Here is a 27,604-nt window from a genome sequence, read left to right on the forward strand (position 1 = left end):
ATACAGTACTGTATTTATTCAGCATCTTTATGCTTTCTTTAATAAAATAATGATACTCTTTCAAAATGCATGTTGATTTAGTTATGGATCCATAACGAATTATTATGGGAATAAATCACTGATTTACAGAAATATTGGAACAAAGTTGTCTAATGAAGGCAAACAATGTAGAATCCTTCAATCTTCCTATGCCGTAGCCTGCTCCCGAACGTCACATACAGCGCCATATTTTCCATTCCATCCTAACGGAAACCCTGAGAGGGTTTCGTTTTTCTCAGAATAGAAACACCATAATATTAATCAAATTAAGCCACATTTCTTAAAATCAATCCCATATACTATGTTATTACAAAAAAGGTTTTAGATGATCTGGTAATGCCAATATGGAAGACTATCAAATGCTTCTCAAAGATGCCCTCTGGTGGTCAAACTAGCACTAACTTGCATTAACAGAAAAAAATGACTGACAATTAGATAACGTGCCACAGAATGCTGCAGCAGCCCGCAAGCTGTGCTGGAGTATGACACAACTTTTAAATGAGCAACCACTGTAGGGCATTGGGATTTATAAAATTGATGCTAATATAGCTTCAAAATCACTGCAAAAAAACTTGGAAAAGCATCTCAAGTGGAAAAGGCTCATCTCTGTAGTTTAAGTGTTAGACCACTACCGCCACCTTGTGCTGTAAAGTGTCATACACAGGTGCTTGACTACTTAGGGCAGGGTTTCCCAAACTCTGTCCTCGGGACTCCAAGGGGTTCACGTTTTTGTTTTTGCCCTAGCACTACACAGCTGATTCAAAAACCAAACCCCCTTGGGGTCCCGAGGACTGAGTTTGGGAAACGTTGACTTAGGGGCATATGGAAAAGTAACTGCCCTAAAAACACATGAAACCCATTTTAGACAGAATGGTAAGTATGCTGAAATATAGCTGTTTTTTCTTACTGCTCTTTGAACAACAGCTCCACTGCTCTCAGCACTTAACTTTATTAAACTATACATCTTTCAACGGCATCAATACAAAGAGGGTTTCTATACATTTCAGTTTCTAGACTTACACAATAACAATACAAACAAGGGCAAAATACTGTAGATTAGACAATCATGGGTGAACAATCCAGAACATTCTGCAAAAATCTCCCGGTAGGTATGAAACTCATCAGTATCTACCAACAAGTTGCGACATGGAAGCATGTGAGTGATAATCACATGGGGCTTGTGTTCCTCTTTTTTTCTCTCTTTTTTTAAGAAGTCCTCCACACCATCTTGGTCCATTGCCATTTTGTGTGCAGTTGTACTGAGTCACGACAGCAGGAAACGAAAGGCCACCATTGGCTCATTCTGAATCTGATAGATCTCCCTGCTGGATACAGGTCTTCTCCCTCACCCCCTTCACCATGCTTTCCTGCTGTAGTGGGTAAGAGTTAACAAAAAACACACAACCATGTTATTCACATTTTAGTAGAGATCAGGGCCCATATTCATAAAGTGTTTCAAATAAGTGTGCTGATCTAGGTTCAGGTCCCTCCTCTCATTCATTATGATCTTAAAGGCAAAAATGATCCTAGTTCAGCAATCCTACTCAGACGCTTTGAAAACAGGCCAGGTTCTGTTATCTTTGTAAAAAGGGAACTCTAGAGAAACTCTCGGAATTTACATGTATTTGGTGCACATTAACAAGCACATTTAAAGTGGCATGCATATGGGCAAACTGTTATCAACTTCGGTGTCACTGAAACTAGGGCAGTCTGATGCACAGTGCTAAGTTAAGACTGTGACCTTTAGTATTACTTACTTAGTGTTCCTATTTGGACGTTACACTACACCAAGGAGCAGTGTTGCGATTGGTTACTTGAAAAAGTAATATTAGTCGTTACATTTAACAAAAGTAAAGCGTTACTTTCCACACGAAGTAATATTGTAAAGTAATGCGTTTTTACTAATTATATGTGTGTCACGCCCTGGCCTTAGTTATCTTTGTTTTCTTTATTATTTTAGTTAGGTCAGGGTGTGACATGGGGGATGTTTGTGTGTTTTTGTCTCGTCTAGGGTGTTTGTATTGTCTAGGGGGTGTTTGTAGAGTTCATGGGGTTGTGTTCAGTGTAGGTGTTTATGTAAGTCTATGGTTGCCTAGATTGGTTCTCAATTAGCGACAGCTGTCTATCGTTGTCTCTGATTGGGAGCCATATTTAGGCAGCCATAGTCATTAGGTAGGTTGTGGGTGATTGTCTATGTGTAAGTTGCCAGTGTCTGCACTTATTGTTTGTATAGCTTCACGGTTGTTTTGATTAGTTTGTATAGTGTTCGCTTCGTTTGTCTTCATTATCACGCTGCGCCTTGGTCCTCCTCACTTAAATGTTACGACGAATGTGACAATGTGACCTGTTTCAGGAAGCTAGGCATATGTCGCACTTCACAGGAGGCATTTGAACGCAAAATGCGTTTTTGGGCAGAAATGCCTTCTGGAACATGTGAACTTTCATGTGTCTTAATAACAAACTTGTATGCCATCTGTAAATACAAATAATATTGTTACTTTCATGAAAACTTCTCAAAATCACTTTGTTTGACTGTCGGAGGGAGCAAGGCGAGCCTTGCACGCTCTACCAAAGATAGGCTACTTACTAACTCAGGTTTGACCACTAGTTTCTCTTTATCTGTGGAGCTGCTTTTACTGTGCTAGTCTACAAGTGCTACACTATACATTGCCTTCAGAAAGTATTCATACCCCTTGACTTATTCCATATTGTTGTTACAGCCTGAATTCATAATGTATTTAATACATTCTCATTTACATATTCATACCCCTTTGCTATGACACTCCAAATTGAGCTCAGGTGCATCAAATTTCCTTTGATCATCTTTGAGATGTCACTACAACTTGATAAGAGTCCACCAGTCACCAATTTACCTAGATATTGTGTGTATGTACTGACGTTTTACATTTATTTATTTCAGTCCTTGACTAATAATGTTCTGTACAATGTATTATGTCATGTTTCATCTGGACTCCAGGAAGAGTAGCTGATGCTTTTTGCAGTGGCTTATGGAGATTCTAATAAATACCAATTACAATTGGTTGGATATGATTTAGAAAGAAACACACCTGTCTATATATTAGGGTTGTCACGGTACCAGTATTGCGATACAAGAAAGTCAGGAAGCAAAACATGAAGCAGACTCAATTTCTTGAGAAAAACAGTCCTAATCGGAAAAAAGCCTATGTTGTCACCTAGAGTCTTATTTGTTTCTTTGTCAAGCTATAGCACACTATTTCACAAAAGTAGGTTTTTAAAAAGTCTGCTTTGTGTTTAATTTTTTTTCTAAATCTGGTATCGTAGTATCGCAATACTGGTATTGCGACAACAGTAGTCTATATGAGGCCCCACAGTTGACAATGCATGTCAGAGCAGAAATTATACCATTAAGTCCAAGGAACTGTCCGTAGATCTCCGAAATATATACAAAGGTATGTGGACACCCCTTTAAATTAGTGGATTCAGCTAATTCAGCCACACCCGTTGCTGACAGGTGTATAAAATCGAGCACACAGCTATGCAATCTCCATAGACAAACATTGGCAGTAGAATGGCCTTACTGAAGAGCTCAGTGACTTTCAACATGGCACCGTCATAGGATGCCACATTTCCAACAAGTCATTTCGTCAAATTTCTGCCCTGCTAGAGCTGCCCCGGGCAACTATAAGTGTTGTCATTGTGAAGTGAAAACGTCTACGAGCAACAACGACTCTGCCGCAAAGTGGTAGGCTACACAAGCTCACAGAACGGGACAACACTCACTACCGAGTTCCACTGGAAGCAACATCTGCACAATAACTGTTCATCGGGAGCTTGATGAAATGGGTTTCCATGGCCGAGCAGCCGCACACAAGCCTAAGATCACCATGCGCAATGCCAAGTGTCGCCTGGAGTGGTGTAAAGCTCGCCGCCATTGGACTCTGGAGCAGTGGAAACGAGTTCTCTGGAGTGATGAATCACACTTCACCATCTGGCAGTCCGATGGACGAATCTGGGTTTGCCGGATTCCTGGAGAATGTTACCTGCTCGAATGCATAGTGCCAACTGTAAAGTTTGGTGGAGGAGGAATAATGGTCTTGGGCTGTTTTTCATGGTTCAGGCTAGGCCCCTTAGTTCCAGTGAAGGGAAATCTTAATGCTACAGCATACAATTATATTCTAGATGATTCTGTGCTTCCAACTTTGTGGCAACAGTTTGGGGAAGGCTCTTTCCCATTTCAGCATGACAATGGCCCCGTGCACAAAGCGAGGTCCAAACAGAAATGGTTTGTCGAGATTGGTGTGTTAGAACTTGACTGTCCTGCACAGAGCCCTGACCTCAACCCCATCGAACACCTTTTATGAGAGAGAGTGGCCAGACAGAAGCCACTGAGAAAAAGGCATGATTGCATGCAAGTTTGCAAAAAGGCACAGGAAAGACAGATCATAAGGCGAAAGATTCTGTGGTCTGATGAGACAAAAATGTTACTCTTTGGCCTGAATGAAGCGCTATGTCTGGAGAAAACCAGGCAAAGCTCATCACCCATCTAACACCATCCCTACCGTGAAGCATGGTGGTGGCAGCATCATGCTATGGGGATGCTTTTTCGCGACAGGGAGTCTGGATACAGGGAACAATGAATGGAGCCAAATACCTGCTTCAGAGTGCAAATTACCTTAGACTGGGGGGCGCATATATTTACGTACCAACAGGACAATGACCCCAAACATACAACCAAAGCAACGCTGGAATGGCTTCAGAACAAGAATGTGAAAGTCCTTGAGTGGCCCAGCTAAAGCCCAGACTTGAATCCCATTGAAAATCTGTGGAAAGACTCGAAGATTGCTGTTCACCGCCACTCCCCATCTAACTTAACAGAGCTTGAGACAATCTGCAAGGAAGAAAATGCCCAAATCCAGATGTGCAAAGAAGACATACCCAAGATGACTCATAGCTGTAATCGCTGCCAAAGGTGCTTCTACAAAGTATTAACTCAGTATTGACTCATGTCTAAAAACATGTTCATTTTGTCATTATTGGGTATTGTGTGTAGATCGGTGAGATAAAAAAATATATTTTGTCCATTTTGAATTCAGGCTGTAACAAAATGTGGAATGAGTCAAGCGGTATGAATACTTTCTGAACGCACTGTATATGGGCTGCTTTATTAGCCATATATCTCTACAGATGTAAAAAAAAAAATATATATATTAATTCAAAATCTCTCGAGCCGCCAGTTCTGATTATAGACCGCATGTACACGGACCAATATAGATGAATAGAGGGCACACTTGCCACTAGATGGGAAAGCCCTCTATGGACTTTGCTATCACAGAAGCGATCCATGGCAAAGATCAGGTGCGCCCTGTATACATTTAAGGATTAAATTACTTCACTATTCGAATAATATCATGACATTTTTATTCGGATAGTCGAAAGACATGTTTTAACGAAAAGAAGAAAAAAAATTGGGGGGGGGGGGGGGGGGACTTCAATGGAGACTTGCTCGCACGACTCAAGAGAGCCAGTGCTTGTTTCAGCAGAATGGTGGGGAGTGACAGTCTATGTGTGTGGCACAGAGGGATAGAGAGAAAGTAGCCAAACCGACTCACGCTAGTTAGACAAACATGTTGCTGCCATGTCTTATCTATCATACCATCTGGTAGAGGCTAGCTAGCCACAGTAGTCAGCCAAGTTAGCTAGCTAGCTAGCGAGATAAAGTAGCGAGGCTCCATTCATATATAACAGTCTACCTGTTGGTTGATCATTGTAGCATACTTCTTATTTAGCCAACTTAATTCCATAATTTTTTGTCCATTTTGCATTGATTAGAAATCTCCCACTTCACTTGCTACACATGAAGCATGTGACTGTATCGCCGCTTTGATTGACAGACAGTAACAAAAAGCTACACCTGTGAAGGCTACCGGTGTATCTTTATTAATGGGGAGCTGTCATGAAACTGTTGTTTTATAAAAATGTCAAATGTAATGGTCTATCCTTGTAGGCTATGCATCAATGTCACAGTTTTATTTCATTTTAGACAAACCCTTTTCATTGTTAAAATATATATATTTTTTATTCTCAAATGAATACTCTCCAAGTAATCTAATACCAATGTCCGTTCGGATAGTCAAATAAACGTGCCCATCCCTAATACATTTCTATGGACAGCAGCTGTCATGACATTTCTCCAAACAGCCTTTCTCTGCTCGCTCGAGAACTAAATTAAGAAATAAGTTGAGATACATTTGACAAAGTAACTGTAATAATATTACCAAATGTGAAAAAGTAACGAGTTACTTTACACTGTTACTCATAAAAGTAATCTGATTACATAACGCATTACCCCCAACGCTGCCAAGGACACAGAGGCTGACATACATACAAATATACCTTCTCCTCTGTGTTGGCAAACATGAGAATCACGTCTTCCACATCAAACTGCAGCGTTCCGTCTTCTGAAGCGTGACCCTCCAGCGCCACTCCCTGATATCAATTACAGCGCCACATAAACAACTTTGTTAGACACACTCAGCAGAAATGCTAATAGTAACGTTGAATTAAACTTATAATATATTATAAAGAGAGTACCACTACTACAATAGAGAATCACCTTGATAAGGAAACCAGGTGGATTCTGGGAGTCTGAGTAATTTCCAGTCTTCTTTGCATCACCTGCCTGCAGGGCCTGGGAAGCCCCTTCTCCCTCCTCCACCTTCATCTCCACCTGGCTGGCCTCCGCAGGGGGGAAGGAGTGCCTCTCAGAGGGGGGGAAGGAGCAGCGTGGAGCAGGACGAGGTGGGGGCTTGGCTTTACCATTCTCTGGAGAAACAGGCGCACTCTCCTGCTCAGTGTCATGTGGGACGTCGCTCCCTGTGGACATTGGAAGAGCCTCCTGACTGATTGTGACTTCACACCCAGTCACCTCTGACATTTGAACCTGCCCTTTTCCGACAGATTGGCTAGGGCCCTGCTCCTCTGAAGCCCCACCCTCTGGGACATCACTCAGACCCTCTGACGCGACGTCGCTCCCGACCCCGTTGTCGCTGTCACACGCCGACCGCCTGTTGGGCGTAGCAGCGCCGTTGGAGCTTAGCTCGTCTGAGAAGTCGGACGTTTCTGACGTGAGGACGCTGTGAGTGCCCTCATCTGCCTCTCCTGCGAGGGAAACGTGCTCCTCAGAGATGCTCTGGGTGTGGGTCTCGTGGCTGGACAGGACAGTCTCGTTGCTGTTTTCGGGGGCTGCGGATGCTTGGAGGGATGTGTGGTCCGAGGGGAAGGCAGTGTTACAGGGGATGGGTGCCGAGATGACCAGGGATTTCCTCTTCTTGGACTTGGTGCTAAGAGAGGAGATAGAGGGTGAGTTGATCTGGCTGGTGGCAGAACATTTGGTCTGATATTCTCAGATCATTTCCCAAATTTCAGACTTATTGAGAGACAGTCAAGAGTAAATATTTGTTTTCTCAATTGAAAATAAATTGACTTGACTTTTACTTGATTAGCAATATATACAGTATATCACATATGGACTATGAGAGGCTAAACCAATGTGATACATTCTCGTGGTCATCTAAATCACTGACCTGTTGAGGCCTTTGATGATGAATGCTTTTCCTGAATGCTGAGTCTCCAGCTTCTTCATCACACTGTAAAGCTCGTGGTTCAGCTGCAATCAATAGGGGTTATTCTATTAGTCAATTTCAGCCGACTTGCAGTACATTTCTTCATCTGATCAGTGAGATGCCAACTACATCAGAGTAACATCTATTATTTATATCAGTGATGCAGATGTGTCAAAAATACTGTAATCGCTTTATTCCTTTTGGGAGAATAAAATCCATATTTAGAATGTAGGGAAAAAAACAACCTCACCACGCTTATTTCCTTATAGAAGACATCCCTCAGGTTGGAAATGTTTTGAAAGACGGTCACGTAACAGCCAATCCGGCTTTAGACAAAAGGGGAAATAGTCTGTTACACTGGAGCCACTTGGTGCAAATAAGTTCAGGCTGTTTGCAGATAGAAATATACTAGACACAAAGGATTCTTCTTTCTACACTGAATAGAAATATGAACTCAACGTGCAACAATTTCAAAGATTTTACTGCGTTACGGTTCATAAGGAAATCAGTCCATTTAGAATGATTGTATTAGGCCCTAATCTATGGATTTCAAATGACTGGGCATGTGACGCATTTCTTTTGAATAGAGTTGATTGTGGCCTGTGGAATATTGTCCCACTCCTCTTCAATGGCTGTGTGAAGTTGCTGGATATCGGTGGCAACTGGAACAAGCTGCTGTTCACATAGATACATAGCATCTCAAACTGCTCAATGGGTGTCATGTCTGGGGAGTATGCAGGCCAATGGAAGATGGACATTTTCAGCATCCAGGAATTGTGTACAGATCCTTGTGACAAGGGGCTGTACATTATCATGCTGAAACAGGTGATGGCGGCGAATGAATGGCACGACAACGAGCCTCAGGATCTCGTAACGGTATCTCTGTGCATTCAAATTGCCATAGATAAAATGCAATTGTGTTCGTTGTCCGTAGCTTATGCCTGCCCATACCATAACCCCACCGCCACCATGGGAAACTCTGTTCACAACATTGACATCAGCAAACCGCTCGCCCACACGACACCATCTGTCCAGTACAGTTGAAACCGGGATTAATCCGTAAAGAGCACACTTCTCCAGTGTGACAGTGGCCATCGAAGGTGAACATTTGCCCACTGAAGTCAGTTAAGAAACCGAACTGCAATCAGGTCAAGATGAGCTTCCCTGAGACCGTTTCTGATAGTTTGTGCAGAAATTCTTCGGTTTTGCAAACCCAAAGTTTCATCAGCTGTCCGGGTGCAATTCTCAGATGATCCCGGAGGTGAAGAAACCGGATGTGGAGGTCTTGGGCATGTGCGGTTACACGTGGTCTGCAGTTGTGAGGCCAGTTAGACGTACTGCCAAATTCTCTAAAATCATGTTGGAGGCAGCTTATGGCAGAGAAATTGACATTCAATTCTCTGGTAACAGCTCTGGTGGACATTCCTGCAGTCCGCATGCCAATTTTACCCTCCCTTAACTTGAGACATTGTGAGATTGTGTTGTGTGACAAAACAGCACATTTTAGAGTGGTCTTTTATTGTCCCCAGCTCAATGTGCACCTGTGTAATAATCATGCTGTTTAATCAGCTTCTTGATATTCATCCACCTGACAGGTGTGGCATATCTTGGCAAAGGACAAATGCTCACTAACAGGGATGTAAACAAATGTGTGCATCATTTGAGAGAAATAAGCTTTTTGTGCATATGGAACATTTCTGGGATCTTTTATTTCAGCTTATGTAACATGGGACCAAGACTTTACATGTTGCGTTCATATTTTTGTTCAGTATACATGTTAGTTCAATTCTACCATGTCTGCTCTACACATTCTGAACACTCCATCCCATTAAATAGGCCCCTGCATACACAGCCATTCTCAGGGCCAGTCTTTTGGAACCACTACTAGTTTACAGTAAGCTGGTCGAGTTCATTACGGCATGCAACTGAACAATATTTGAAAACATTTTGTAACAGAAAATGAACATTCTGTATTTCATAAGTACAGTAGTTCACCCATTTCAGTAAAAAACATTTTTTTTAATGCATAATGAACATGACCCTGATGTGCTGTGGTCCATTGACTTTACCTTTGATAGAGAACAGGCAGCTCCTCCCTCATCTCTTTGTTGATTTCCTCAAACACACTCTGGGCTATGTTGAACTCCTCCTCTGCCTGGTTAGAGAGAAATGGCATTCAAATGCCTTCAGTACCTTTATCCAAATATGTTGACAAAAATATATATAATTTACGTTTAATTTTCAACACACCTTTGTGATTTTGGCGTCGTCTTTCTTCTTGGCATTCTGCAGCGCCTCCAAGTGGTGCCGTGAGGAATCGTAGTCTACTAGCTTCCGACCGCGTTTGGCCAATCGTTCCTAAGAGGCACGAGGAGAAGTGATATTTCTAAACATAATCCCCATGAGTCAAGTGACACTAAGTCTCTTGATTGTAAGACAAAGCAGCAATGTAAACACATGGGGAGATAAGTTGATGTGAACCAGATATATTGCACCAAAAACAGTTGATATAAGTACATCAGAAGCTACCTTGACTTCCTGAAACTGGCCAGTGTAATTCTCCATGGTGCGGACTATTTGGTCTGTTAGTTTCTCTTCGTAATCGTTCCACAGCAAGTCCTCACTCTGTAATATTAGGAAGAAAAGGAAAAATAAAATATTAAAAAAACCTTCAGCCTGCTTTCGACATTTACAAAATATTCACAGAAAGAACTGTCTCTGCCTCACCTGAAACATACTGACATGGAAATAATATACTGCCCAACACTAAGAGAATGCACAGTATAAGAGAATGTTGAAACATTTAAATCAACACTATTCTATATGACCACCAATATGGTTTTCATAAAAACTACAACACAGATATTGCTATTTTGCAACTTGTGGATAAAATCCTTACAGCCCTTAACAATATGCTCTTGGCATCTTTTCAGATTTATCCAAAGCGTTTGACACGGTGGATAATGAAATATTACTTTCTAAATTGTATTATTAAGTTTCTTTCATAATAATACATATAATTGGTTATATAGCTAGGTTTAATTATGATGAAGCACAATTTGTTCATGCAAATGGCAGTGCATCTACCAGGGCCAATATATCCTTCAATATTTGGACCTTTGTTTTTCCTAATCTACAATATATTCATTAACTTGCTGCTGTGTCTTCTACCATACTTCCCATTCTCTTTGCTGATGATACCAATGTGGTTTTATCACACAATAATTTTGATTCACTAATTAAATGAAGCCAACTCAGGTATGGCCACATTTTCTGAATGGTTCCAGATAAACAAATTATCTTTAAAATGTAAAAAAAATCCAACTTTATTGTATTCACTAGTAAGAATAAGAAATACTGTAAAAAAAAGACCCAGAATATCAATTAGGGGAAATGAAATGGAACAAGTCACATCCACTAGATTCCTTTGAGTTCTAATTGATGAAAAGTTATCCTAGAAAGATGATATTCAATTTGTCCGTAGCAAAGTGATGAAATCGGTTGGTATCATCAGAAAGATTAGTGGTTTGGTTCATCAGGCTTGCTTCCTAACTCTATACTATAGCTTAATTTACCCATATCTCATTTACTGTAATATTGTCTGGGCCAGTACATATGCCTCCTACCTACACAAATGATTCATAATACAAAATACATTTGCAAGACTAGCCACATCCTCTAATTACCTGGCTCCATCTGCACCTTTGTTTAAGAAACTAAATATCTTGTCTATTTAGAACATACGTCAATTATGCACTACAAATACTTATACCTCCCAGACAATTTACCTAAACCCTTCAATGGATTCTTCCAGGTTAATTCTGAAATCCATCTATATAACACAAGACACTGAGATTACCTTCACCCTCCCCACTGCCACACATACTTAATTCTCTATCAGATACAGAGGTATCATACTCTGGAATTCTTATCTTCACATAGCCAAAACCTCATCATCCCTCAATAACTTCAAGCGAAGACTGGGGGTCAGCTTGATGAACCAAACTAGCCAATAATCCCATCCATGTAGCCTCAAACATGTTTTTTTCTTGTTTACTGAGTATATCATGTACAATTATAATTAATATGCTTTGTTTAACTTATATTTGTGGTGTGGTTTTCATACACAGTGCAATCAGAAAGTATCAGACCCCTTCACCTTTTCCACATTTTGTTACGTTACAGCCTTATTCCAAAATGGATTAAAGAAACATTTTCTTCATCAATCCACACACAATACCAATAATGACAAAGCAAAAACAAGTTTTTAGAAATATTTGCAAATTTACATAAAACATTTTTGAAAACGTATTTACATAAGTATTCCGGCCTTTTGCTATGAGACTCGAAATTGAGCTCAGGTGCATCCTGTTTTCATTGACCCTCCTTGAGATGTTTCTACAACTTGACTGGAGTCCACCTGTGGTAAATTCAATAGATTGGACATGATTTGGAAAGGCACACACGTCTAAAGAAGGTCCCACAGTTGACAGTGCATGCCAGAGCAAAAACCAAGCCATGAGGTAGAAGGAATTTTCCATTGAGCTCCAGGACAGGATTGTGTTGAGGCACAGATCTGGGGAAGTGTACCAAAAAATGTCTGCAGCATTGAAGGTCCCCAAGAACACAGTCGACTCCATCATTCTTAAATGGAAGTAGTTTGGAACCACCAAGACTCTTTCTAGAGCTGGCCGCCTGGCCAAACTGAGCAATCGGGGGAGAAGGGCCTTGGTCAGGAAGGTGACCAAGAACCTGAAGGTCACTCTGACAGAGCTCCAGAGTTCCTCTGTGGAGATGGGAGAACCTTCCAAAAGGACATAATTCTCTGCAGCACTCTACAAATCAGGCCTTTATGGTAGAGTGGCCAGACAGAAGCCACTCCTCAGTAAAAGGCACATGACAGTCTAAAGGATCCTAAAGGACTCTCAGACCATGAAACCAAGATTGAACTATTTGGCCTGAATGCCAAGCGTCACTTCTGGAGGAAATCTGGCACCATCTCTACGGTGAAGCATGGTGGTGGTAGCATCATGCTGTGGGGATGTTTTTCAGCGGCAGGGACTTGGAGACTAGTCAGGATTGAGGGAAAGATTAATGGAGTAAAGTACAAAGAGATCCTTGATGAAAGCCTGCTCCAGGGTGCTCAGGACCTCACCTTCCAACAGGACAACGACCCTAAAACACACAGCCAAGACAATGCAGAAGTGACTTCAGGACAAGTCTCTGAATGTCCTTGAGTGGCCTAGCCAGAGCCCGGACTTGAAATCATGTCCGATCGAACATCTCTGTAGAGACCTGAAAATAGCTCTGCAGTGGCGCACCCCATCCAACCTTACAGAGCTTGAGAGGATCTGCAGAGAAGAATGGGAGAAACTCCCCAAATACAGGTGTGCCAAGCTTTTAGCGTTATACCCGAGAAGACTCGAGGCTGTAATCGCTTCCAAAGGTGCTTCAACAAAGTACTGAGTAAAGGGTCTGAATACGTACATACATGTGCAATTTAAGTTTGATTTACTTTTAATAAATGTGCAAAATTTCAAAAACTGTTTTGGGGTTTTGTGTGTAGATTGATGAGGGAAAACTATTTAATACATTTTAGAATAAGGCTGTAACATAACGTAAATGTGGGCTTACAACACCTGCACACCGTTTTTACCCGTTTGTTTATCTGTACTGTTTTTTCTTTCACTTCTTTGGTGTGAGTAAATAAATAAAACTAATTAAAAAGCACTCCTTTCAAAATGAAATTCTGGTCAACACACTGGTATTCTTGTAGGCTCCACTGTTATTTTAAATCTCAAACAAATGTTTCTGTCAATAGAATCCTTGTTAATCAGCATTCTAACTATAGTCTAGAGATGGACATTTGAAATGATTTCACTATTCAAATATATCATATTTTTTAGGATATCCGGATAGTAGAAATACATGTGTTTTAAAAGAAAACATTGTGGGGGAAACATCAATGGAGACTTGCGCTACTCAAGAGAGCAGGTGTTTGTTTCGGCACAAGGGTGGGGGAGAGGCGAGAGAAGACAAGGGGCCAGTGTGTGTGGTAGGTAGGTAGGGAGAGGTAGAAAGTAGACAAACCGACTCTAGTTAGACAAACTTGTTGATGTCATAGGTTATCATACCATCTGGTAGAGCCCATCTTGACCACATCAAATCGTTGTAAAGAATTTAGCTAGCTACAGTAGCGAGGTAAGTTAGCCAGCTAGCTAGCTAAAGTAGCAAGGCTAATTAAGGCCATTTTTCTGTATTCCCCATACATGTCTACAACAACTACATTCATATGAAACAGCAGACCTGTTGGTTGATCATTGTAGCCTACTTCTGTAGGAGAGTTAAAATGGTTATTCCAGCACACTTCAAATTATTAGAACAGTACACAGAACAGAACATCCAGGTTAAGGGTCAGTGGCCCAAGCCCGCTAACACGAATGTTCCAAGTTCAGACAGAAGAGGGAATCAGATCACTATGACCGCCAGGAACTTTAGTTTTGGTTTATATTTTAATTTGTTGTGCTACTACTGCCTGTTGATGTTAAGTTGGCAGCTACAGTAGCTGGATGATATTATCATCTTCGGTTTTTATTTCATTAAACCTAGGTGCTTACGGAACCTAACACTACCCGTAGCTCCCGTTCTCCTCAGTCTGAGAAAACACTGAGAGAGAAAGGTATGTTTCAGGTATGTTTCACAGATTGCTCCTGTGTAGAAGTCCACAAAGTTAAATAAATAAATAAATAAAGCACCCCACGGTTAACGCTATAGGTATTGTTATAAGGGAGTGTGCGACTATTGAAACACGTAACTTTCAGAGTTGTATCATTGTTATTGATATAGTTTTACAGAGTGCTAAAAAGTATTGCTGTTGCTAGTTAGAAAGTCTTTCTGTGATGCCGATTTTTATCTGAGCTGCCAACGTATGCTAGGGTTGCATTGTGGGAGATGTAGTTTTAGCTCCTTAAGGTCTGAATGGGATAAATACAATTTCACTTTGTAGATTGTCTGTATTACAGTGTTTTTGTACATGAGTTGTATTTTAATACTGTCAACACTGAAAGCACCTAGCAATGTATTAGAGATGTGAGACAGAATATGTGTTTCACTTTTCTTCATGCTCCGGTCATGACCGTCTCTCCTTGGTGAGGATCAAATGGAGCCATCAGCTAGGCAAAGATTTGAGGATAGCCAGACCCCCCCCCCCCCCCCTCATAAATACCTTGCAGAAACTCTCCCCCACTCTGCAGAAATGGAAGACTGAAAATCCTTTGTTACACAGAGAGACTTTGCCGCCAAAACTCCAACATCCAAAATTGGATAATGAAACAATATTTCTAACAAAGAATGTTGGGAATGATGATAGATGGAATATGGAAAATTCATGTATATTTTGTGATGTCATTAAAATGATCAGAAAGACATAACGGAAACATTGTAACTTTAAGAGCTTTCACAATGTATATATCAGATTTAAATCTAAATGTTGTAAAAATTACATGATTAACTATTTTTGAAAAGATAGAAATGTAATTTTAGCCTTTAAATGAGATAATGGCTTTTCATATAAACCTGAGCCTGAGCCCTGAGCACAGACATTGTGTCAACAGGATGGAACACCCACCAAGGCCAGAGTGCTTAAAAGGACTCGCTGAGAATTTAAATACAGTCCAGAGAACGTGAAAATGTGGTCCACACGTTGAAATGGTTAAAACTAGAAGACCAGAAAATGGTAAGACCCTCTGAAACTCGACGAGTGAAGGTGAAGACTAGACCAAAACATGCACCGTCTGCAGCTCTGCATGTAAAGTAGTCTAGGAAAATTGACCAAAGACGGGAAGACTGAACCCTCTCAACACTGTGTGGTAAACCTGAAGGATCCATTCTAAGAACACTCCAGAACAAAAGGACATTGTGACCTCTGGTGGACAACCAGATACTTACATCGAACTACTCCTCATTGATGGCCCGAGTGGTTTCAGAGAGACGACAGAGAAAGACATCTACGAGTAAATATACGTTGCATTTCTAATCCGAATAAGTGGTTGTTAGGGTGTTAAATATTTATATTTACGGTGAGCGTAGTTTCCAAATGTATGTACGATAAGTTCACCATCTTTGTCTCTCCCACGCTTTATCTTTCCCCATGCTCTTTCCATTATGTAACAAGCCATCATATCAGGTTAGTCCACTAGGGACTGTTTTCATTGCATTGTGTTAGTAATCAATAACCTATACCGTGTGTGTGTGTGTGTGTGTTTATGTATTTCTGTGTGATTATTTAGTTAATTAGTAAATACATAATTAAGCCAATTTGTGTATCGCTGATTCATCACTTAGGTTAGGGTTCGTGCAGATTTACAAAGTCAAAGACGTTCAGAATGAGACTGATATGAGGAAATAATTAATAATTGACTGTTATTGATGTAAGAAATATTTAGATCATCTTTAGAGTTTAAGTTGGGAGATAGTAACTCTAAACAACTTAACCCGTGGTGCCCCAAATTCCTAATGAGTTAATTGTTATATGATTAATTTAATTGAGTAATAATTAAACATGGGTATTTATTCGATAAATAGCAGTCATCACATTAATGATAGTCAGGTCACGACCCTCCTCTATAGAACAACTTGTCAGATGGTGCATTGAAGACTGAAGTATTCCTGTCCTGTCTTTTCATAATACCATTGCAGATCTACATAAAAGCCCAAAAAGACAGCTGAGGTGTCGCTATTTCTTGGTTCTTCTGTGGTACATATAAAGACCGCTACACTTTTTCTCATTTAGCCAACTTAATTCTGTCATTTTAATTCCATTTTGCATTGATTCTAAATATGCCCACTTCACTTGCGACACATGACACTGACTAACGGCAATTTGATTGACCGAGAGTAACAAGCTACACGTGTGAATGCTACAGGTATTATAAAAAACTTGTATTATAAAAAATTATATATAATGGTCTATTCTTGTAGGTTATGTAGCAATGTACGTTTTATAAACATTTTAACAATTTTTATTTGTTAAAAATATACCTGTATTTCTCTCAAATGAATACTCTCCCAAGTGATCTAATATTAATATCTGTTTGGATATTCAAATAACCGCACCCATCCCTGCTATAGACCACAACAAAATACCCAGCTGTGGCCCACCTCCATGATGACAGACAGGTCCTCTCCTCCCTGCCAGTCAGGTTCGTAGATGTCTCTTAACATCTGGGACAGTCGCTTGGATGTCTCATGCATCACTGTAGAGAAGGACAGAAGGAAAATTGACTGCATTTGTCAAAAATGTTTGTGTGTAGATAACACCACTTGCCTAGCAGATCACTTGTTAACTAGGCTAGGGGACAGGGTTTGGGGATGTAGTATTCACTACATCCCCAGACACTGTCAAGGGTAGTATTCACTACCAAACAAGGTGGGACTACATGAAGTTGTCCAATAAGAAACTCTTATTTTCTGCAGCAAAACGTTTTTGCTACGGTGTACACTAATAAGGCTGTGTCCAGACTTAACAGTTCATGCAGCTTTAGTATTCTGATCATAGTTCTGATCATGGAATTCCGAAGGCGTCATGAGTCTACATTTAAATGTGTCTAACGTGTCCACAGTGTTTCCGGATTCCCTTTTCCCGCGCTATATTCAAATGCCAGTATGTAGTCTACAAACGGTGGAATAGATTAAATATGATGACAACACAATTGGCAGTAGCTAACTAGGCAGCTAACTTCTGTAGCTTGCCAGCAAGCTAGCAAGCAATGCTAAAGTGATTGCAAACGGATTAGCATAACTCTAGCCAGACAAACATTATTTTCTAAATATTAGTTAGCTGGCTAGCATTTGAGTCCAGCAAACACTTTCCTCACACTTGGAACCTATTTCCTCCGACATTATAATGAAAAGGTGCCTCGGTCCCAAAATACAATTTTTTTTGGAGACTTGTGGGAGGGGTGCTGATGGCATCGCCCACTGTATGCACTTTCAGTAGCCTGATTACATCAAGACTGAGGAGAAATCCACACACAATCCATCCCTGACCACCTCCTGAAGGGGTCAGCCAGATCTGAACACAATCAGACCCGTCTTTTCAATGCGATCTTCGTATTCTGATAGCAGAAATCACAGGTAAGTGTCAAGTGTAGACCTAATAAATACAACCTGGCATGACAGAAATCATAATGGACAGAACATGAAGATAAAGTTTTGGATTTTAGGCACAATTCTGATTCGGCTACACCTACGCAAGGTCAAAACAACATGGGCTTCATTTGAAGTGGTGTGCAAACGGTTGCACTAAAAACAAACAATACTAACACAATCATTTCTTGCTTTAATGAATAATACATTCATTTGCTGAGTCTGCCCTTTTTAATGGTCCTCAGTTCTTGGCTTTTATAAATTGACAGTATAGACAGCATTGCAAAAACAACGATCTAATAATAGACGGAATTCACTTCCCTCTTTACTTTCTCCCTCATGCCACCAGAGAGGATTTGAAAGTATGGTCAGTTTACAAAAAGAGACTTGGGCCAATGTGTCAAAATTAACACATTACTGTACAAAATATAGGCCTACAACTACATCAAAGCCAAAAGAAAAAAAATAATAGGGTAAAGATTTCTGATTTTGTGCCAACACAAAGATTATAGATATTTGGTTTTGACCTGAATATGAATATGGCAGCCTGAACTGCCTAAATGCACATGGCAACACTAAAGATAAGTATTGAATCTATAGATGGGTTAGCTGACAGCATCATGAAAACAATACGGAAGCCTTAATGGGGCAGAGGTCTGAGTTGTTGCAATTCTGGATTGCCAGATAGCTAGCAACAATGACAAGAAACTACCTTGTGGGGAATCATAAGTGGCTCGTTTCAGCTAGTTTCATTTTGTTCTTGATACCATGTCTCATTTTGAGGTGTTTTGACTGATTTCATTGGTAATATGGCAAAAAAAAATTGCTAGCTAGCTAACCAACAACTGTAATAATGTATTTGATAGACAAGTGCTCATTGTGCAAATGTATTTATGTTTTCAACAAAAAATTGGATAACATTTGTCAACATTCTAAGCCAACCCTGTCTGTTTTGCCAGTTTTGTTGTTTAACAACTTAAATTAAGCCACCGGTTATGTAATTGATTTGATTAGACTAATCAGAACCGTAGGTGCTCCCTGTGCCCATGAGAAACCTCTGCTATGGAGTGAGATGAAATAGACAACTCAGCTCCTACCTTTCACTGCACGGAAGTACGCTTGGACTTCTTTGAATAGTCTTCCCCCATCATTCTGTTGGTTGAAAAGACAGAAGATTCAATGAGGGAGTTGTTATAGTACATTTCTTACAGTGAGAGCAACCATCCATCAAAGACCCATTCCAGTAGTCGACGTCACCTTTACAGAAGAGAAATCTCCAAAAACACTGAAAGAGAAAGACACCAGGATCTTCAACATTCAAGATGTACAATTATACCACAAACAATAACAGTAAAGAATGTACCGTATGTGTTTTAAAAGTGACAGTGTCCTTTTCGAACAAGGATGACCTTGTTGATGCTTCAAGGAGCCAGTGAAACTAACGACAAAAAAAAAACATGCAAAGCATGGTGGCCCAACCTGGTCTCAGAGCATTTCATATTATTCTCTACGGAAATCCAAACTCTCCATTTTTTATGATGTTACCAATTGCAATTCGTATTATGTTACCTATTTGCAAAATATATGATATGTTATGAATTTTGTCTAGGTGGCTAACATTAGCTAGTTCGCTAACGTTAGGTAGGCTTGGTGTTAGGGTTAAGTTTAGGAGTTAGGTTAAAGGGTTACGGTCAGGTTAAAGGGTAGGTGAAGGGTTAGCTAAAAGGGTTAGGGGAAGAGTTAGCTAACATGCTAAGTAGTTTCAAAGTAGCTAAAAAGTAATTAAAAAGTTGCTAATTAGCAAAAATGTACCATGATGAGATGGATATACACCCACCCATCCACCCCCACCAACCACCCTCCTTTCATTTTAGCCTTTAGTAACCATCTGTCTTATGTAACCATACCTAACATATACTAAATGGAATAACATATACTAAATGGAGTGTCTCAGATTTACGTACAGAATAATACGAAATGCTCTGAAACCAGGTTGGATGGCCATTGTTTGGTTAATTAAATGCTAGCGGCCATGACTGAATTCAAACTTGAGTTGGTTTTGGGGTAAGGTTTGATGTGGGTGTCTCGTGTGTGCTCGTAGGTGGGAAGAGTGGCAAATTTGTTTTGACTTTGGATAGCCTATCTCTGGAGATTGTAATTTATTGACGGTCCCTAACTATGTAAATGGGACAATATTTTCATGTTGTCTCATTAAATGCTGTCAACATTTATACATGAACTTCTACAATTTATAGTTGGTTTAAGATTATTAACATTTGGAGATATTGACCTTTAGAATATTGTCCCATGTACATTGTGTAATTTCCTGATGATCCCTAAGCCCAATAAGGATATCAAATGTCAAACCAAATTGACCATGGGCATTATGATCAGGTTACTTGGGTGCTGCCAGCTGTGGGCAGGATTATGGTTATGGTACCCTTAATTCTTTCCTATCTTCTCCCATATCCAATTTTTGGACAATACTACTTTATGACCAAAATTAACCCATTCACACATTGTAGTCAATTTTGACACTAGAATAAATGTTTCTGACATATCAATGCCACATCGGCCATTTTCCAAACAAGAAGTAGCTTTTTAGCATCAGTCGCTCTTTAAAAAAATGATAATACATTTTATATATTTAACCTTTAAGTCAGTTAAGAAACAATTCTTATTTACAATGACAGCCATCCCCGGCAAAGCCCTAACACGGACGACGCTGGGCCAATTGTGCGCCGCCCTATGGGACTCCCAATCACGGCCTGGAATCAAACCAGGTCTGTAGTGGCTCCTCTAGCACTGAGATGCAGTGCCTTAGACCACTAAGCCACTCAAAAGCCCCTTTAAGACAACTTTTTTCTTAATATGTGTTGATTTGGTGAAATGACCCAAAATACAGATATTTAAAAATGCACACAGATTTGAGGGCAGATAAACAGTTAACCAGACATCAGAGACAGCTCCCTTGCAACATACAGTGCATTCAGAAAGTATTCAAACCTTGATTTTTTCCACATTTTATTACGTTACAGCCTTATTCTAAAATTGATAAAAGTATACATTTTTCTCATCAATCTACACACAATACCCCATAATGACAAAGTGAAAACAGGTTTTTAGAAATGTTTACAAATGTATTAAAAAAACAATTTACCTTATTTACATAAGTATTCAGATCCTTTGCTATGAGACTTCAAATTGAGCTCAGATGCATCCTTTTTCCATTGATAATCCTTGAAATGTTTCTACAACTTGGGAGTCCACCTGTGGTAAATTCAATTGATTGAACATGATTTGAAAAGGTCCCATAGTTGACAGTGCATGTCAGAGTGAAAACCAAGCCATGAGGTCAAAGGAATTGTTCATAGAGCTCCAAGACAGGATTGTGGTAGAAGCACAGATCTGTGGAAGGGTACCAAAACACTTCTGCAGCATTGAAGGTCCCCAAGAACACAGTGGCCTCCAGCATTCTTAAATGGAAGACGTTTGGAACCACCAAGAGACTCTTCCTAGAGCTGGCAGCCTGAGCAATCAGGGGAGAAGGGCCTTGGTGAGGGAGGTGACCAAGAATCCGGTGGTCACTCGTCCACAGAGGAACTCTGGAGCTCTGTCAATGGGAGAACCTTCCAGAAGGACAACCATCTCTGTAGCACTCCACCAATCATAACGTTATTGTTGAGTGGCGAGACAGAAGCCACTCCTCAGTAAAAGATACGACAGCCCACTTGGAGTTTGCCAAAAGGCACGTCAAGGACTCTCAGACCATGAGAAACAAGACTCTTTGGTCTGATGAAACCAAGATTGAACTCTTTGGCCTGAATGCCAAGCGTCACTTCTGTAGGAAACCTGGCACGATCCCTAAGGTGAAACATGTTGGTGGCAGCATCATGCTGTGGGGATGTTTTTCAGCGGCAGGGACTGGGGGACTATTCAGGACCGAGGTATATATGAATGAAGCAAAGTAAAGAGAGTTCCTTGATGAAAACCTGCTCCAGAGCACTCAGAACCTCAGACTGGGGTGAAGGTTCACCTTCCAACAGGACAACGACCCTAAGCACACAGCCAAGACGCAGGAGTCTCTGAACGTCCTTGAGTGGCCCAGCCAGAGTCTGGACTTGAACATCTCTGGAGAGACCTGAAAATCGCTGTGCAGCGATGCTCTCCATCCAACCTGACAGAGCTTGAGGGGATCTGCAGAGAAGAATGGAAGAAACTCCCCAAATACAGGTATTAGTCATACCTCAGAAGACTCAAGGCTGTAATCGCTGCCAAAGGTGCTTCAACAAAGTACTGAGTAAAGATGATAATGTAACAGAATGTGGAAAAAGTGATGGGGTCTGAATGCTTTCCGAATGCACTGTATAAGCGGAATCTATCGTCGGACATTTCTATGTGAACACAAAAACAGTAATTTAGCACAGGGGTTCCAAACTTTTTAACTCCCTTCCAGCATTGAGGAACATCCCACACCCCCCAGCGCACGCACCACGTCTATATTTATGGGAACAAACTGTTCACACTCCTCTTGTTGGTGGAGAGATTTCTTTGGGGTACTTTTACCCCTTTTTCTCCCCCAATTTCGTGATATCCAATTGGTAGTCACAGTCTTGTCCCATCGCTGCAACTCCAGTACGGACTCAGGAGAGGCGAAGGTCGCGAGCCATGCATCGAAACACGACCCTCCCAAGCCACACTGCTCGCTTAATTAACCCGGAAGCCAGCCACACCAATGTGTTGGTGGAAACACCGTACAACTGGCAACCGAAGTCAGCTTGCAGACGTCCGGCCCGCCACAAGGAGTCGCTAGAGCGCGATGGGACAAGGAAATCCCGACCAGCCAACCCCACCCCTAACCCGGACAACGCTGTGCCAATTGTGAGCCGCCTCACGGGTCTCCCGGTCACGGCCGGCTGTCAAACCCGGGGTTATAGTGACGCCTCCAGCAGTGCCATAGACTGCTGCACCAGTTAGGAGGCCCTAGTGGAGAGAATTTTACAGGTTTGAAGCTAATTTCCTACAATTCTACACATTTTGTCATGGGGTGCAAAGAAAATGTTGCAGTTTAAGCTAGTTGATCTGGACATTTGACAAATTATAAATAGCTCTAAGGTATGCAATAACTAACATGACAAGAGGAAGTGATGCGTCTTGTGCATTCTACTATTACAACATTCAAAACTAAATTTAAAGCCGGACCCTCGCGCCCCACAGTTTGGGAACCACTGATTGAGCAGACAAAACAACCTCTGGTTTTCCCAGTGCTTTTTCAAATGAGCGACCAACCAGTGGCTAGTTAGTTGGCCATTTGACAGCATATCAGTCAATGAAATTACATAGAAAAAATAATAATGTCAACAAAAAATGAAAGGAAGACAACCATTCCTAATGCCCAGAGTTTGGATCCTAAAGTTATCAACGCAAAAAGATTTCAGTCGAGTGAAAATGGTCCTTCTGTGCCTAAAGGCCCACACAGACTAAGATTTTTCCGTCTTATGCCACGGCTTTGCTGTCCCAGACAAAATGTCCACGTCGTGGGCAAGTTCTTAGGTCATAAACGATTGTCTGACGTCTTCTCGTTCAGTATGACAGGGTATATATAGATCTGATGATTATGTACCACTACGTGTGTTGTAAGCTCCGACAAAGTTCTGAAAGTGTCAGAAATGTTGAGCCTTTATCGTGGAGTTTGGCTAGTGTTACGAGCTCGTACGAGTCACCAGGGATCGGGTGACTGACCAATAGGAGGAACACTGCCGGCAATGACACCTTGCTGGTGTGTTGTCATTCTTTAGATGCCATGCTTGATACGCCCAGTTGACACAGTTGATGTAGCCTACTTCGCTGAAGTATCCTTGCAATGCATGACAATCGCAGAATGTGACGAGAGAACTGAAACAAATCATACAATCTGGCCAGGTTGATAATCAAGAAGTGAATACGTCGCACAGTGTGACATGTAACATGTGTGACATGTAATAAAGACTGAATCCGACATACAGTGTGGGAAGGCCTTTAGGGGATGGAGAGACTTGAGCAACCAACAGTAACAGTCAGTATGAGTCATATAGGCCTAGTACAGCATTTTACAAAAAGTGGGCTTATCGATACAAACATCTATTGCATCAGAGTTTCAGTTCACCATGGGAGACAGAAACAGCATGACATTGAAGCAGAGCTTTTCTTCATCGGTACCTGTTGTTTGAGAAGGTTCTGGGAGTGCTGCTCAAACTGTTCATCTTTAGTCTCCATGTTCTTCCCCAGCTTCTGCATGACCTATGACAGGACAAAAACAAAAACGGTTGATATATCCACAGCTTTCTATCAATCAACATTAATGGGCATGACTCTCTATAATAGGTATTGTACCTTTGTTCAGGTTGACCTGTGTGAGGTACTGACAATCACCCTTCAAATCAAATACACATATTTAGCGGATGTTATTGCGGGTGTAGCGAAATGCTTGTGTTCCTAGCTCCAACAGTGCTGTAGTATCTAACAATTCACAACAATACACAAATCTAAAATTAAAAGAATGTAATTAAGAAATATATAAATATTGTGATGAGCAATGTCAGAGTGGCATTGACTAAAATACAGTAGAATACAGTATATACATATGAGATGAGCAAAGCAGGATGTAAACATTATTAAAGTGACTAGTGTTCCATTATTAAAGTGAACAGTGATTCCATGTCTATGTATATAGGACAGCAGCCTCTAAGGTGCAGAGTTGAGTAACTGGGTGGTAGCCGGCTAGTGATGGCTATTTAATAGTCTGATGGCCTTGAGATTGAAAAACAGCTTCTATCTCTTGGACCCAGCTTTGATGCACCTGTACTGACCTCGCCTTCTGGATGATAGCGGGGTGAACAGGCCGTGGCTCGGGTGGTTCACGTCCTTCATGATACTTTCAGTATCTAGGCCCTACATTGTATTCCATAATGATTCTAAACAACTATCGAAACTTACTGGTGTAATGTTCACTATTTTCCAAACCCAGGCCAACAAAATGTATATTATTCCCCTTTTCCAAAAATGACATATGTTGTTGACCCCAAATGATAGGATGGAACTTGGGCACAATTGAAACGATTTCATCTGACAGACATTTCAAACTTTTCGGGGGTTTCAGCAGCAAAGTGAAACTAGCAGAGCAGTACGCCAGCACCAAGGCCAAGTGAACCACAAAGCCACCGAGAAAGAGCAGTGAGGGAGAGGAAGTGTATGCAGAGGCAGGAAGTCGAAGATTGTATCCACATGCAGCTGCACAAGCAGCATCAACAAAACGGCATTAACAGACTAGCACAACATTAATGTGAATGCTTTCTGTTGGGATAGACAACTAACTTGATATAGGCTAGTTCACAATAAAAGGTCAATTGAATATTATTTGAACTGTTTTTTTTTTGTCTTTTGAGGAATTAACCTGGGGTCATTGAGATAAACATCAACTACATTCAGTAGGTTATGATTCTTCAAACAGATTAAACTCTCAAACCTGTCTAAAGCCCTTACACAAGCCATCAATTGCTTGGGTCTGTCAGTGTCGGTGGTAAAGAACACGCCAACAGTCAGCTTCTATAGAGACTGTCTGAAGAAATTGTATTACTGTAGTGGACGACGTAGGCCTACTGTTACCAATATCATGTAGTTCAACTAATAATTTAACTACATTTTGCAGTAGCTTGGTGGTAATTCAACTAAATTCAAATCTAGGTAGTGTTTTCAGTAGTTCATTACTTTTTTCCTACTGGAACTACACACAACTTTTTTTGCACAAAGAAAAGAAAATATGAGTTAAGTTGGCAATAATTTCCTTTATTTTTCAGCATCAGACCTGCCTAATTCTCACTTGAAACATCATTTTTGTGTTTAATAGGATAAATTACACATTCTGTTAACATATGACCCTAAATTGATCTGTTCTTGCAATTTATAGTCTGACATTTCTGATCTATATATGATCATTTTTCACAAAGTAGTTTGGATGTAGTGAACTACTTTTTCACAGTAACTTTAGTTAAGTATACTATATTTTTCGTAGTGGTAGCTTTAGTGTGGCTTAACTGCTTTTGGTGTGAACTAATTGGTAGCTTGGTAAACTGTTTTCAGAGTAGGTTCCTCCACACTGACCAGAATACATAAACAGGGCCTGGTTTCCCAAAAGCATCTTTAAAACTAAGTTCATCTTATGGTTCTAACAATGAACTTAGCCTGAAGATGCTTTTTGGGAAACCGGGCCCTGGCCAATAACAGTTAAGCGTCATTAAGTTCAAGTAGCCCAAATGACTAAGCTAGTAGTTGTAGAATAGCCTAATGAATTGTGGCAATCTTGATTTCTGGATAACAGAGATATCACGGTTCACTAACTTGTTGCTTACCTTTTCCTGAGCACGATTCAATGACTTTTGTACTCGTTTGGCAAAAATTCCAGCCCCAGCCCCAATGTTTTGCCCCATCTTGTTCTCTGCCATAGTTTCTTCTTCTCTTACTCTGGTCTGCTAATGCTTCCTCTTGTGAAATCACTGCTCTGGTGCTTATATATATTTGTTGAAGTACTTAGGGGAGGAGAGCGGAAGAGTCAGTACCAATGTCAGACAGGACTCTCTCTCTCTCTCTCTCTCTCTCTCTCTCACACACATGATTTTGCTATACCCATGTAACATTTGTGTCAGCCTTGTTAAAAAGGTTGTCTTGCAGTGAAACGGACACTAGCTTTCTTCAAAATCAGTCAACAGACATCATGAAACATGTTCCATCCTCTTGTTGAAACTTGTAAACGAGTCAGTAAATTACCCTGCGGCCGGGGTATTTTATTTTTTACAATATTCAAGAAATTGCTTCCACGGGATAAAGCCTACACTTAACTCATCATGTTAATCCTACCATCGTCAAGGTAGATCGCAGGATGATTACAAAATATTATTTAGTATATTGACAAGATGGTTGTCTGCTGTAACCATGTAAATACGTATCTGCATCGGCGAAAGGCAGGCGGAAGGAAGCAAGATCAGGTGGGAGGTAATATTCTAGCCCAGTCTTTCCAAAACTCTGTGCTGGGGACCTTGGTGCACGTTTATATTTTTGGCCGAGCACTACACAGCTGATTCAAATAATCAAAGCTCGATGATTAGTTGATTATTTGGATCAGCTGTGTAGTGTGAGGGCAAAAACCAAAACGTGCACCCCTTGGGGTTCCCAGGACCAAGTTTGGGAAACCTTGTCAGACAAATCTGGCCAATTATCTTTTGTAGAAAACATCAATATACTCGTAACAACCTATCATTGTAAAACTTAAATTTGATCAAATATTCCTCACCTATCAAAATACTGTAGGAATTCACTTTTATCTTGAACAAATTCGACACTCATTGTCCCCCCATACAAAACCTCCTTACTTGGTCTGCTTAACATCTGGATGGTCAGATGTAGGGTGGAATCAACCTTCACCATTTGCCTCTTCCTCTGTGAATACTCACCTGAGAAATATGATACCTTCATTTGTTGTTACATTTTGCCGTAAAGAGCGGCAGGCCGCATCAAATAATGCGGATAGATAGATGGATAGCCATTCAATGTTTTTATCTGGGTCTATGAAAGTCAATGATCTAAGACCAGACCCAACTGCTATTGCATTGGTGTCTATGGGAGATACACCCAGTTATTAATTATACTGGAACTGACCATTTTTTTCAATGGTAAACAGCCTAAGTGACCTATCTACATTTATCCACCATCTTTGGTATCTTTTGCCAATCAAATCAAATCAAACTTTATTTGTCACACGCGCCGAATACAAGTGTAGACCT

General features: G+C 40.7%; 1 protein-coding gene across 1 annotated transcript; it reads right to left on the bottom strand.

Moving 5' to 3' along the window:
- Positions 1-441: 441 nt before the first annotated feature.
- Positions 442-26,298, bottom strand: LOC120026387 (bridging integrator 2-like). The gene is made up of 12 exons (XM_038971239.1): positions 26,177-26,298; positions 23,988-24,068; positions 18,887-18,941; positions 16,803-16,897; positions 10,173-10,268; positions 9,894-10,001; positions 9,713-9,798; positions 7,894-7,969; positions 7,605-7,687; positions 6,635-7,361; positions 6,415-6,507; positions 442-1,409 (listed from the first exon to the last, which is right to left on the bottom strand). The coding sequence occupies exons 1-12, from the start codon at positions 26,267-26,269 to the stop codon at positions 1,338-1,340; spliced, it is 1,665 nt and encodes a 554-aa protein (XP_038827167.1). The 5' UTR covers positions 26,270-26,298; the 3' UTR covers positions 442-1,337.
- Between the last annotated feature and the right edge of the window lie 1,306 nt (positions 26,299-27,604).

This window comes from Salvelinus namaycush, chromosome 2 (genome assembly GCF_016432855.1).
Source record: "Salvelinus namaycush isolate Seneca chromosome 2, SaNama_1.0, whole genome shotgun sequence".
NCBI lineage: Eukaryota > Metazoa > Chordata > Actinopteri > Salmoniformes > Salmonidae > Salvelinus > Salvelinus namaycush.

Bases quoted from the DNA above. Each gene is read 5' to 3' on its own strand.
- LOC120026387 (XM_038971239.1), bottom strand. From the start codon at position 26,269: ATGGCAGAGAACAAGATGGGGCAAAACATTGGGGCTGGGGCTGGAATT. The intron at 7,970-9,712 runs GTAAAGTCAATG...TTTTGTCTAAAG, and splicing joins CTGCCTGTTCTCTATCAAAG to CCGGATTGGCTGTTACGTGA. The intron at 7,688-7,893 runs GTGAGGTTGTTT...TATTGATTGCAG, and splicing joins TCTATAAGGAAATAAGCGTG to CTGAACCACGAGCTTTACAG.